This window comes from Diabrotica virgifera, chromosome 8, assembly GCF_917563875.1.
Source record: "Diabrotica virgifera virgifera chromosome 8, PGI_DIABVI_V3a".
Classification (NCBI taxonomy): domain Eukaryota; kingdom Metazoa; phylum Arthropoda; class Insecta; order Coleoptera; family Chrysomelidae; genus Diabrotica; species Diabrotica virgifera.
In genome coordinates, this window is record NC_065450.1 from 72,391,190 (window position 1) to 72,406,107 (window position 14,918).

Here is a 14,918-nt window from a genome sequence, read left to right on the forward strand (position 1 = left end):
ATGGAATAAATTCATATTTTCGAGAATAGGCCTCTTTGGAAAAAATCTCGAGACAGGTCGATTTCTGCTTTTAAATTATGATTTTCTGCGTATATATTATACTAGTGACGTTATTCATCTAAGAGTGATGAGGTAATCAATGATTTTTTAAATGAGAATAGGGGTCGTGTCGTGTGCTAGGTTATTTGAAAGGATATTAAAATCGCTATTCAGTAATATAAGCATTAACGTAATTGTTTTTACAGGCTGTCCAGGGGCGTAACAGAGGCCCCCGCAGCGTGAAGCTTGTGGGGGGGGGCCCAATCGCTTAGGGGCCCCATCTTGTCATCTGATACGTAAAAATCTGTTATTGTTATATTATTTTACGTTGTGTGTTTAAAATTAAAAACGTAATTTTCTAAATAGACGTATTTGCCAAGTGAATCATCTCATAATATCTAGAAACTTAATCCCTTCCGGCCTACCGAAATTTTATGGTAACGGCAATAAACTATAATGCTTTTTACGTAACTATTGAAAGATTTGAGAATTGCAATTTGCCGAATTTTAGAACAATATTTCTAAATCTAGAAATGGGTTTTCTCTTTAATCTTTACCTACGTTTAGTATTTCGATACAATTATCCAGAGGCGTAACAGAGGCTCCCGCAGCATGAAGCTTGCGGGGGCCCCAATATGTCAAGGCTCCCATCTTGTCGTCTAATATATGTAAAAATTGTTGTTATATTATTTGCATACATACGTTTTTTAAGCAGTGCAGTATTGAAAATGGAGTTGTCCATTCGAATTAATAAAATTGTATATATATTCGCTGATAGTAGATAGTGCACGAAAAAAGTTGTTCATCTCATAGAATAATAGTAATGTAATCGTTTAGTAATTTTTGTTCTATTTTATTCTATACCAATAAAGATGAAAAATGTAAGTCGTCCTAAACAATGCATGAATACACCAATAGCTCAGTAAATGACAGTTTTGGAGTGAAATTATCAGCGTCATGACGGACGTATTTGCTTGACAATTTGGATTTAGGTTCTAGTTACACTCCACTTCAAAGTTGATTTTTGCCGTTGGTTGCTTTTACTTCGGGAGTTACACCTCTGCTTGTGGTGAAAAACATACGTTTAAAGAACATTAAGTACATAAAGTACAGTTTAAAAACATACGTTTAAGTCCGGAAATGTATTATAAATTGAGAATTATAAGCAACTTTCGTTCTTCTATAGATTTTCTTTATCTAGGCTAATACTTTTCAAGTCATTTGCGAGTGAAAATGTTTATTTTTCAAAAGAAAAAAACGTTTTCAGACGGGTTTTTCGCAAATAACTCAAAAATAAGTATTAATCGAATTAAATATTAGATATCGAAAAAATATTTGAAGCAAAAATGTAGCTTATAAGATACAGAAAATGGTGTACTTATTCATGAAGTCTATCGACAAATCGACACAGTAAAAGCACACTTGAAGCTCATGAAAAATTATTCTTTAAAAATGAAGCAATTTTGGGAAAAAATTCAAATTTTTTTAAAATGTTTAAAAAAAGCTTTATTTGTATTTTTTATAAAAGTTTCTAGAATACTTACTCTTTGAACTATTTGCGAAAAATCGCCTAAAAACGTGTTTTTTTTTGTTGAACAATAACCATTTTTACTCATAAATAACTCGAAAAATTTTTATTTGACCACTTCGGTGGTGACACTGAAAATTACACGGTATCGCCATATTTTATGTTAATTTACTGGGCTGTAACACATATAGGTATTTGTTACACATGTCGCATTTAGAAATTTTTTAAAGGGTGCCCCATTTCCAATTCTGCGGGCGGACCCCGACGGAGTTTGTAACGCCACTGAGGCTGTCCAAAATAATTTACGCCACTGAGGCTGTCCAAAATAATTTGTTTAACTGTGTAACTTATTTAATTCAAAATACTGACTACTGCCTGTTCATTGCCATCAAGTCTTCCCAGGACGACGAGACCCAGCATTCTCGCCATAACTTTGATGGTCTACCCTGTGGTCTTTTACTTACTGGTTATTCGTTTTTGCGCTTTTAACGAGTCTTCTTTCATCCATTTCCTTTAAAATCAACTATTTTCAATGGAAAATAAGCCACAATTTTACCAAAAAAATTATTTTATTAACGTTTCGACGCCCAAGTCGGGCGTCGTTGTCAAAATACAAAATAATACCAATTATTATTTTGTATTATTTTGTATTTTGACAACGACACCCGACTTGGGCGTCGAAACGTTAGTAAAATCATTTTTTTGGTAAAATTGTGGCTTATTTCCCATTGAAAATAGTTGATTATAAAAATGCCACAAGGAAATAGCTTTAGAACAACATTCTCTTTATATGTTTGTTCTAATATCTTCATCTCTGTCTGACCCACCTTCCTATGTCCTGTATTCCACAGTTTTGTCTGATGTCTTCACTTCTTATTCTGTCACGTAGAGTTTTGCCTTGTGTACTTCTTAGTGTTCTCATTTCAACTGTTCTCATCATTTGTAACGTTCTCTTTGTGTTTGGTCTTATTTCTGCCGCATATGTTATAATAGGTCTTATAGTTGTTTTATATATTTCGACATTGCTTTCAGTATTTAGATATTAATTTGTTCTTCCATAAGATTTCTTTAAGGCATACCGAGATTCTAGCTGTTTTCATTGTTTGTTCTTTGACCTCTTTTGAGAGATTTCCATAGCTTGTTATTTCCGCACCAAGATTTTTGAAGTGATTCATTCACCTGTTCCACAATTTTGGAATCAATTTCCAATTTGCATCTTATCGGTTCTTTAGAAATTACTAGGCACTTAGTCTTCTCGGTGTTGATGAGCATATTTAGTTCTTTAGCTTCAGTATTAAATGCATGCAGTAGCCTTGGGAGATTGTCTTCAGAATCGAAGATAAGAACAGCATCGTCAGCGTAGCAAACGACTCTAAAGAATGTGTTACTCATCTTAAATCCAGCTGTTCTGGGAAAAATTTCTATCAATTTATCCATTATTAAATTAAATATTAAAGGGCTCAGTGAATCGCCTTAACGGATTCCTGTGTTTATAACCATGTCTTTTGATGTTAAATGTCCTATTTTTATGTTTGTTTTACATTGTTTGTTAACATCGTGTACTAGGTTAATTAGCCTGTTGTTTAGCCCTTTTTTTTTCCATTATTTCTAACACGTCCTTTAATCACACTCTATCAAAAGCCTTGGTCATATCGACGAAACACATATATTATGCAGGTGTATTAATTTCTATGCATTTTTCCGTAGTCTGATAAAAAATATTGCATCAAGGTTAGATCTATTTTTCGGGAAACCTTGTTGTTCTTCCTGTATGGTTATAGTTTTGGCGATTTCGTTAAGTATAGTTTTTGTGAATGCTTTGTGAATGCTTTCACATATAGCTTTCTCAATGTATTTTCTTTCCCTTTTCGAAAATGTGTATTGTTATGATGCTTTTCCATTCGCTCGGTATTCTCTGTTTTTCTACAATATTCTTAAATAAGGTTAGTAATTCGTTCTGCAATTTAAAATATTTAAAATACATTTACTAAAGGAGGGAGACTGTCTTGGTGTAGCATATTATTTAGTTTGTGACCTTTATAGTGTTTGCTAGTTTCTCTAATTTATAGCTATAATACCAACTAAAAAAAGCTACGTAAATAAATAATACTTTTATTTATGTAAGTATACTTTGAATGAACCATCGCAAATATTTTATATATAAAAAAGATGCGACTTTTCGAAAGTGAAGCTATCGTTATCATTGTCACCCTATATCACTCTGATCAAAAAGCATCACATTTTGAAGTCTCCGGGGATCATTCAATCAGATAAACGTTGATTAAATTACGTGAGCTTTCGACCCTGGAAATCTACTGGTAAACAACTGGTGTGTTTTACCAGAATTCAATTTTCTAATAGCTCAGTTTTTCTGAGTCACCAAAATGCCAGAAGCCAAAGTAGAGCGGCCTCCGTTTTTCAAAAGCGTGAGAAATTACTTTAGAGAGTATTGCAATTGTACCAGCATTCATGGATTCAGATATTTTGGAGAGAAAAGAACGTATTTTGAGAGGTGAGTATGATTATGTATTAAAATTATTATTACGTTTATTACGATTACGTTATTATTACTACGATTATGTTTTATTAATTTTATAATATTAAATACTACAAATCAATTTGATCAAAACAGTAGTTTATTTTAATAAACTTTTATAATAGTACTGAAATGATTTGAAAGTTATTCTATTTAACCCTCGTAAGGCTGTGCTTAGATTCTTACGTAAACGAATGTGCGGGGTGCATTTGCACCCCATCCGTATATCCATTGTTTTTCACATGTGAACGTCGGGGAAATTGATTTGAAAGATAAATAGGACTTGCTTTTTAAACTATGAAACATAATTTTACAAACCAAGTACTCATTTCTTCTTAAAAAAAATTATTATTATTGCATCACAAACACATGAAATTTTTCACAGAGTGAGCAACACAAAGTTTTTACACACACTACAGTTATGTCGGGACTTTCTGTCTTTTTCTGTGACATAAGTAACACCGACCTTGTTCCGTAGCTCTGTTAGCTCCAGGTGTAACATCAGAAACGTCCAATTCAGGATATGAAATTTTCATCATATGCACCCTACAGTCATTTTTCCAAAAAAAAAACACTTAAACGCAAAGAGTTTTAAATGCTGTAATGGGTGGAGTGCGTTTAGAATTGAATTTAATGCAAATAAAAAATTGACAAAAATAAAAAAAATTATTAAAAAAGATAGGTGAGAAAACGAGGTCTGGGGTGCAGCTGCACCCCGCACCGCCTTACGAAGGTTAAGAAAACATTTATAAAATGCCAGAATATTTTTCTAATATAGTTATTTTCCTAACTAGTGCGGAAAGTGATACTTTCACTCACGAGACTGCCGTTGACCCGAACGACGCGATAGCGGAGTTCGGGCAAGCAGTCGAGTGCGGGGAAGACACTAATCGTCTTAAGTTTCTCAATTATCTGGTCCTTCCATTTTATTTTGAGCCTATCTCTTGGTCCAACTGGTATTAATCTCTATTTGGTTACTTTCCCAATAACTACTTTTGAATGTCTTGTTTCTAGATATCCATTTTTTGTAGATTTATAGATTATTGGACAATTATTGGACAAAGTATTTCGATGCGGAATCTATGTTGTAATTGTATTCTTTACTTCGCCAACTTTTTTTCGTCTTTTATGAGGGGAGCGATCAAAAGTTTCGAAATATACCTCGGCTCTAACAGGTGAGCAGAACCGACTACAGGCCTAAGTTACTCAGGATTTTTCCTGCATAACTAAGGATCTGTTGCATAATAATTTTCTCCCTATATTCGTCCGTGTTTATGTTCATTCGCGCCACCTCTCATTCTACCTTCCACCAAGTCCGAGACTGATTTCACTCTACTTCCTAATTCCACTAATTCTATCTCAAGCACGCCCCTCTCTGCTATCCATCTATCCGGCAGGGGTGGACAAAGTGCGGCCCGCGGGCCGCATGCGGCCCTTTAGACATCTTTTTGCGGCCCGCGAAAAAAAGTCTGCGATTTTGTCTTACCATATAGTACTGTACATTCTTCTTTTTGTAAACGTCATGTTGCTATATCTTTATTTCTTTTTTCGCATACTCTTCACTTTTATTTCACTGGCATATACACTCGGACGTCCCAGATTGCGATGGATAGATAACATCCAAGCAGATCTCTGAAAAATGAACATTCCATTAGATCCTAGGTTGTTGGGTGCATCTACCCTACCCTACAGTAAGGTGCATCGAAAAAATAAAAGTTGGAAATCTTATATCTAATAGCGTGAAAAAGTTGCTAGTGATATTTTTCAGCATATTAGTATTTTTAATTTTTTTTTCTAAGCAAATTTTTTGCCCCCCCCCCCCCAACGGCCTTGAATTTTATTAAATGTCTGATTTTTATGGAAATTTCAATTTATATAATTTGGAATAAAATATGTGCTAACTCGATCTAAGATAAATTAAAGGAAACTTAAAATGTTGTCAATTACAAATTTAGACGATATTTAAAGTTTTATTTGTTTTTTCAGTCTCCCCAACCCCTTTGAAATGTCCCGCTTCGTGAGTCCGTGCGTGTAATTTTCACTTATGTTTGGTGCGATGCCTTACTTTGTTATTATTGTTGTTTGTAAATTAAAGATTTTTAAAATAGATAAACCAGGACCATGGAGAATAAAATCAAGATGTGCTGTGGACCGCCCCATTTTAGGGCAACCACCAAATATACCTGAAAATGTTTTACCGAAATACAAACAAGCGATGAAGTTTTGGGGTTGCAAGAGGATAAAAAACTCAGCAAGAAAGAGCTAGAAGTTTCTGGTCTTGCCGAACAGGTTGCAATTAAATTGGAGGAAATATGGAAAAAGGCTTTAATTCCAATAATTTAACATACAAGAATTATTCAGCTTTTAAAAGCCTATCATGACAAATATATAAAACTTATGAAACCATTTAAGAACAGGCAAAACAGTAAATTTTACAAAAATAAAATTTAATGCTTTAAGAACAAAAGTAAAACTACACGTTTTGATCTTGCAGCATGCAAATGTGACACTCTGATTAATTGTCTTTGTAGAAAATCTCAAAAAGTGACTCTGGATGAGCACGAATTCCTATTAAATCAAAGAGGTCCTAGAAAAATGGTGATAAGCTCGATTGATATGGAAAACAAAAACAAATATTATCAGAGAGAACAACGGTAAAAGAAGAAGGATACCGACGCAAAGACAAAATTTTAGCCCAAGTAAAAAAACAGGAACAAGTTTTATGATCAATCGATTGTGGAAGAACAAATAACACTTGTGCATGAGCCAGGGTGCAAATATTTCGGATATGGGTATCCGCTGTCTGGTATATCAGAAAGTATCAAATCCAGATATTGCATGTGACGAAACAGTCGTAAATACTGGCGTTAAGGGTGATATAATACGGCTGTTAGAAGAACATCTTAAAAAACCGCTTCAGTCGTTTGTATGTCTGCCACACTCAAATGATCTACAGCTTGGACATCAAAAGAAGTTTGCCAGTGACCAAATAAAAAAACGTGAGGGTCTTCAAACTTTCTCCTATAAAAATTTTGATTCTAGCGACTACTTTGAGTTAATTAACAAACAAGAATATCACCTTACAGAACCACCTATATTGTCTAGATTTTCGAGTGACAATCTGCGAGATTTTATTAAGAATCCTAACTTAGACCCTTTTAACATTGAGATTGAGAAATATCAGTGCCACAAACAATGTGTAGAACGATGTGTCAAGCTTGTGACACAAGCTTCTCTAGCAGGTGGTGGAGCGTATTCGAGGGATGGATTTATAAAAACTCGAATTGATTCCAGAAAAACTATACCTCACTTTAATGCTAAATTGGAAGACATTTTCGAATAGAATGCTTTTACCATATTTTTTTGTAATATTTTTATACCTAATTTTGTACTTTGCTTTATATTTATTTTAGTATTAAAAAACTTGGGTGACGTCAGGGAGACGGATAAGTTAGGCTATTTTGTTTTAAAAATAATGTTTTAGTATACTTTTCTTAAGTAAAATTTTTAATTGCCTTGTGAAACCAGAAAATATTTTCCAGTTTAAACCGAATTTATTTATTCAAGTTCATTAACGTATTTTTTCAAATTTTTAGTTGCCCTGGGGGAGGGGGCAGAAAATATTTTTTTATTTCAACGCAATTTTACTGAAATACTAAATAGTGTGTTAGGCAACTTTTGTGAGCTATTACATTTTGGTTTCGAATTAAAAATTTTTTTCTCTGTTAACATTTTTTCAAAATTTTTAACTGTCTTGGAGGCAGAAGATATTTTCCAATTTCGAAAAAATTTTACCACAATACTTAACAGTTGATTGGGCAACTTTTGTGAGGTATTACTTTTCCATCGCAAAAAAATATTTTTTTTTCGCCTTTTTGGATGCACCCTATTGTACAGTCAGCCAGACCCAGGGTTATAGCGCCACGTGATGATGAGCATATACATCGAAATACACCCATGATGAGCATATACAATTCTTCATATCAGAATCTTCCTCTCTGCCGGGTAAGTTGCTTCTCTACAGCTTAGACGCGTAGAGGACGATCTATTGAACAACAGAATGAAGGGCCCTCCTCCTCTCAGATTTGGACTTTCCAATATTGGGCATGATCCCCAAGCTCGCCCCCGCTTGCGCTGTGACACGGCGGTCTTACCGCAGCTCTTTGAGTCAAAAAAGGGTTACCTCTCTACGTATTTTAACTATTTATAATGGGAAATAAGCCACAATATTATTAAAAAATGATTTTTATTAACGTTTCGACGCCCAAATCGGGTGCCGTTGTCAAAATACAAAATACTACTAACATAAACAAAAATGTTGTTGTTTAGTAAAAAAATTCTTCTAATAATTTATTTAATTTGATTCATTTATATCGGCAATTCAGATACATATGATACATTTTAAAGTAGAAGACTTTAAAAAGATATTGCCAATATTTATGAGTTGCGTTCCTGGGACGACTTTACTGAAAGATAGTTCATTCGATTACATGAAATCAACCCCAACTCAAGAATATTCGTCACAAAAAAATCATAGCATGTGATCTGTCTTTAAAAAGACAACCACATGCAACGGTGACATTAAAATTCTCGCGTTCGAGAGATCTCCTAGTAAATCACAAGGGAAAACCAGGAAAAACCTCGTGATACTATCCCGACATCGTAAGTATTTGGTCTTACATTTAATTTACTCTCAAAATTAATACCAAATTCTGACTTTACTAAAACTTTGTTTAAATTATAAATAATATCAATAATACATGGATATATAAGTAATACTAAAATATAAAATATGTACTAACTCGACTATTGACTTACTAATTGTGGTATTTTCTTTCTATTGACTTCCTCTTTCAGTATGGATATCCACATCCTACTGCATTCCACCGAGGAATTTGCGACACAATTGGTTTCGTTTAGCATAATTAGAGCCGTAATTTAGCATAATTTAGCATAATCATTTTTTAATAATATTGTGGCTTATTTCCCACTATAAATAGTTAAAAGTGTAAAAATGCCACAAGAAAATAGCTTCAGAACAACTCTCTACGTATTGTTGGCTAACAACCCCATCATATCCCTTCCACATTGTGAATCCTAGGAGCCTAGTACCAATCACTGTGGCTCTCCATCCATCATTTAAACCACCTCTACTTTTATAACCACAATTTTCCTCTCTGACAAATAGTCCAAGACCAAATTCATCAAGTAACTCGGACACCTCTCTTGTAAAAATTTCATGACCTCTTTCCATTTTAAGGTCATGAAAGCAATAAGGATATCAAACAACAGTAGGATCGCCCACTTCTGTATCATGTGCAACTCCCGGAAGACTTCCATCACCGTCTCTAACACAAACACAACACCGAAATAACAAAGAAAACAAGGTTTTTTCTGAAACCGTACTGGAGTGACAGCCCACCTGACTCTTCAATGACTTGACAATGTCGATTCGCCCTCTTACAAGCCTCCAGTATAATTTACCTATGCATGATAATAGAAGGCCGCCAGGTCTATTCTTGTCTTCCTCCTTTGGAAGTAGCACGAGCCTCGAGATCTTCCAATTTAAGTACATGTGAATTGAAGAAAATGCAACTATGATAGTACAACTAGACGAAAATACAAATCCCATCCCCATTAAGAGAGGCGTGAGACAAGGAGACGTAATATCACCAAAGCTTTTCAACCCAGCCCTAGAAGACGTCTTCAAAACGACAAATTGGTCAACCTATGACATTAACGTTAATGGCAAGAAGCTAAACCACCTCAGATTCGCTGACGACATTGTGATTATAGCGAGCTCATTCGAGGAACTGCAAATTATGATGGAGGAACTCGCAGGCATACGTCGGTCTAAAAATGAATATGAGAAAAACAAAAATAATAACAAACAGATATGACCCCAGACAAATAACTATAAATGGCAGTGAGATAGAAAAAGTTCAGGAATATATCTACCTAGGAAAAATGCTGAAACTTAACAAAGAGAACCAAAGTGCGGAAATTACTACGAGAGCAATACTTGATGAGCAAAGTGATGTCATCATGACATATGGATGTCAAACCTGGACCCTAACGTGCAGGTACGATACAGATACAGAGACAAATCTCACGATACGTGTGTCGCAATTTGTCGTGATACATGTATCGATATCGATCTCAACGTGAATCGTCACTGCATTTGAAACCAGCAATATTTTGAAGAATATAAAGTTAAACCATTTTCCAAACCAAACTATTTTCAATTAAATTGTTATGGTAGGAGATCCCAATCGGGGATTTTTGAAGTTACTCGAGCGCATCAGATTATTACATGCGGAGAAACCTTAGGGGAAACCCAGGAAGCACCCTTTAAATGTACCTCTACCATATATTGTCTCTTAATGCAGGGGAGTTCGTTAAGGGGGGCAGAAAAAAAATATATCGTTAGAAAAACTCGAAATCGTCAGATTAAGATAAGGTAAGTTACATAAATACATGCAAAACAGTGTATATTTAAAAAATCTGACGTTTTTAGCGGGGCGTAAGAAAATGGGTGAGTCCCAAAAGTTCACAAGAAAAAAGCGAATATTTCGCGAACTGGATCGAAAAACTGAAAAATACACTTATTCGATATTTTTGAAAAATCTATCGAATGGCACCAAACACAACCCCACACTAAGGTGGGGTGGGGGGTTACTTTAAAATATTAAATAGGAGCCCCCATTTTTAATTGCAGATTTGGATTCCTTAATTCCTTACGTAAACATAAGTAACTTTTATTCGACATCTTTTCGAATTATGGATAGATGGCGCTATAATATAAAAAATGGAAATGGAAAATTAAATTAAAAATAGAAAGTCCCCATTAAAATGGAAAATTTTACTTAACTTTTTTTGGTTTTAGGACGAACTCTTCACAACCCAATAGGTCCCCAAAGCGCTCGACTGACTGCACATTTAGCATACTTTGCTCCCCTAATATTACAAATGTAGCAAACAATAAAAAAATGTAAAATAAACCAATAATACTTTCTTGCTATAATAATAAAATATTATGTTGTCGTTCTTACATTGTTTGAAACTTGTTAAACTAGAGATTTTATTTTAGAGGATGGTGGTTCATAGTGTTTACCGTGACACTAGTTGCTTGTATAATCTCCATTAGAGAAGTGTATAAGAAATGGTTAAGGGCTCCCGTAATCGTAAGTTTTGCCACAAAAGAAACTCCCATTTACTCCATACCGTTTCCCGCAGTGACCATTTGTCCAGAAACAAAATCAACGCAATCACTATATAGTCATATGGGAATCGTTAGGAAGTTTCTTAACAAACAAAACCTTACGGAAAGAGAGTGAGTATTTGCAACTTTGTAATGCTATGTTTACAAAAAATCGATGAAAGTAGCACGAATGTTTATATGTACAGTTGAGTCGACGATTCTTTACCCGTGCGTCATTAATACCTGGCGAGATAGAACACATACCTACCTTTTATCTAGCATTATTTTCTTCCACGCATGAAACTATAAAGACAAAGCAGCTACCGCCTGTTATTAAGTAAAACACATGTTATTTTCATGAACGCTCTAGACTCAGTACATTGAAAAGAGATAGGTACAAAAAAGGCGCTTGGAAATGTTTTCAGATTTAAAGTACAATTTGTGACGTTTCTGGTTTGTTTACTTTTGTGGCTGTCAGTCTGTTAAGTTTTTTGCTGTTTTTTTGTCGAATTTTTGCATTTTGAAGTTTTTTTTATATTACACAAACAGTTGTTTTACCAACTAGCTTTTTATTGGAGTTTGAAATGTTACGTTATGTGTCTTTTATTTTGTAATTAATTTTACAACATGCAAAGCTAACTTTATTCACACAGTTACGGAATAATTGTGTTTAAGTTTCCGCCAAAGTGAATAAAATGCCAAAAAGAAAATATGTTATTGAATTTTTTTTATATACTTTTTATTTATTTATTAATCACTAATGATATTAAAAGAATTTATTCTATTAATGTAGCTGTCATTCTGCACCAAAATTTTAAAGCAAAACTTACATTTTTTGACATTCTATTTATTTGATAACGCCAAAATTTTATAATACAACCCGTGATCGGAACAGTAGTCATGTTCTGTCACTTGCTGTTGCGTTTAGTAAATTTGCGATTTATTTCGTATGCTTTAAGTGACGATGCATGGGTAAAGAACCCTGGACTCAACTGTATACACACACGTTTACTATTTGAGCGAAAGAGATATAAATATAAGGATAATAGCATTTTATCGTTAGGTAAAAACCATATTATTATGGATCGTACAGTATCAATACTATTGCACGTCATCCGCGTCAGCAAGTGACGTCAGATGGCACCAACACAAAATATTTAAGGCGTAGGCATGTTCCTTTTTCGAATCGTTTAGCCAAGTACACTGGAATTACAGCCCCTAGACATGTTTATTTTATTATTTAGAAATAATATTTAAAGATTTCTATTAATGCCAATTGAAAGAAATACACCATATCTTGTTTCATTTAATTTGTATAAAAGTGGAATATAAAGCGTTATTATATAAAAAATTTTATATATAATTTTACTTTTAGACGTACAGTTGTTGATTATATGGGCCTAGTTTGTGAAGAAAACAGGCATATCAAATATTCGGACACAGAAGTTTTTACTGATGATTTTTATAAAGTACTCGAAGAAGTAAGTATAAGGAACAAATTTTTAAATCTTCTTCTTCTTCTTCTTCTTCTTGTGTAGACATGACTCTGATTTTCAATGTGCCTCTAGTAAGTTGTCGTTTCATCGTTTTTGTGGTCTTCTGATCGTCTTCCTATTGGGGAACCGTCTCTCGCTGTTCTTATTACTCTATTTATTGTCATTAGGCTTATGTGGTCATTCCATTCTGTTCTTCTGTTTCTTACCCATTTATTAATGTTATCCACCTTGCATCTCCGTCGTATATTTGTAGTTCTTGATCTGTCTCATAGTGTCTTACCATCGATTTTTCAAAGGGTTTTCATCTCCGCTGTTTCGAGCAATTTTTTTGTCTTCTCTGTGTCGGGTCGTGTTTCTGCCTAATATGTCATTATTGAACTGATGACTGTTTTGTAGATTCTGCCTTGTATTTCTTTTCCGATATTTTTATTTCTCCATATTGTGTCATTCAGGCAACCTGCGGCTCTGTTTGCTCTATTCACTTGATCTTCCACTTTTGTTTCGAGCCTTCCTTAAATAGATAGTGTGATGTAGAAACTCCATAACTTGTTCTATTATTTGACTCTCCAGCTCCAATTTACATCTTATTGGATTTGCTGTTATAACCATACATTTTGTCTCCTTTAAGAAGTAAAATTTTAAACGATGTATATATTTGTGTTTTCTAGAGTTTTACCTTATTAATAAATCAATGAGTAAGTCTGATCAAGCTGCGAGATTTTATCTATCATAGTATGTAATACTCATATCGCAGCTTTGGAGAAACACTGACGTAAGTGCAGATTTGTCAATTGTTGGGAAAACATATTTAAAGTTTTGAAAGTTAGTTAAGGCCAAAAATGAGACGCAAATTACACGTATACTATACTATATAATTTTTTTATGATTTTTCTTAAACATCTCCTCTTAAAGCCGCCTGAAAGGGAAGAAAATGAGCAAATATGTCCTTGTTTCTCCAAAAATTAGCGAATATATCCCTGTTTCTCCAAAAATTACATAATTTTATTAATTTAATACTGCATGCTAATGTTGTATCACGTACAACTGACAATCTGGCTTTGTTGCACCAAGAGAGCAGATAAAAACGGAAAGTCAACAACGATATACACGTCATCTAGAGAAATAGGTAAGAGTTATAAGTCTGACTTCGTCTCCCCAGACAAATATGAGAATTAGGAATATCGTAGCGTTGATAACTCTATGAAAAATTTGCACTTGCGTCACTGTTTCTTCAAATGTGTGATATGTGCAATGACTTCTATCTATCTATCGAATAACATCACCTTCTATCGAATATGGGAATGGGAACAACTTTAGAATCTTAAATAGGAACCTCCATTTTTTATTGCAGATTTTGATTTCGTAAAAATGTAAATATGTAAAATGTAAAAATAGATAACGTTTAATTGGGGGTATTTTTTCGCGTTGATTATAGATAGTGGTATAATCGGAAAAAAACTATGTAACCAGATACCCTATGAAAATTATGGAAATGGTCTAATATTTCGAAAAATACACTGCTAAATGAAAACCAAAAAATACATGTCTAATATTTTCCAAAATCTATCGAATTACACTAAATATGACCCCCACCTCTAGATATCCCCTGGAGGTGGGGCAACTTTAAATTTTTAAATAAAAATTCCCTTAATATTGAGTTATTTTTTAGATTAGTCATGGCACGGATCCATTTTATCGTTGCGAATATATGGGAACACCTTATGATTGCCATAAGATATTTAAACCTGTAGTTACCGATGAAGGATTATGCTATACATTTAACATGCTTGACCGAAGCGAAATATTTCAGAATAATATGTAAGTAAAATAAGTTAATAAGCAAAATAGGCAAAAAAGACCTTTTACCTATAATCCAAGATTTAATTATAAATATTACATATTGCTATAGTCAGGATCGGCCCCAGGGATTAGCGAACCGGGCGATTAAATTTTAGGGGCGGCAAATTTTAGAGAACAGTCATTATTTGTCTATCAAGGGTCTAATAGTGGAGAGGGGCACGGTCGCCGATCTTGTCCAGGGTGACAATATCCCTAGGGCCTGGCCTGACTTAGTGCATTTGGCTCTAATTAACGTTTTTCGTTTTTCTGCTATCTTTG

The 14,918-nt window shown here is 34.0% G+C and overlaps 1 protein-coding gene across 1 annotated transcript in view; it reads left to right on the forward strand.

Moving 5' to 3' along the window:
* Positions 1-3,900: 3,900 nt before the first annotated feature.
* Positions 3,901-14,918, forward strand: part of LOC126889761 (pickpocket protein 28-like) — a 49,969-nt gene continuing 38,951 nt past the window's right edge. The window contains exons 1-4 of the mRNA XM_050658334.1: positions 3,901-4,079; positions 11,194-11,436; positions 12,680-12,785; positions 14,470-14,618. Coding sequence (XP_050514291.1) covers positions 3,952-4,079; positions 11,194-11,436; positions 12,680-12,785; positions 14,470-14,618 — 626 coding nt within the window. The 5' untranslated portion in view covers positions 3,901-3,951. The remainder of the gene's footprint in view (positions 4,080-11,193; positions 11,437-12,679; positions 12,786-14,469; positions 14,619-14,918) is intronic.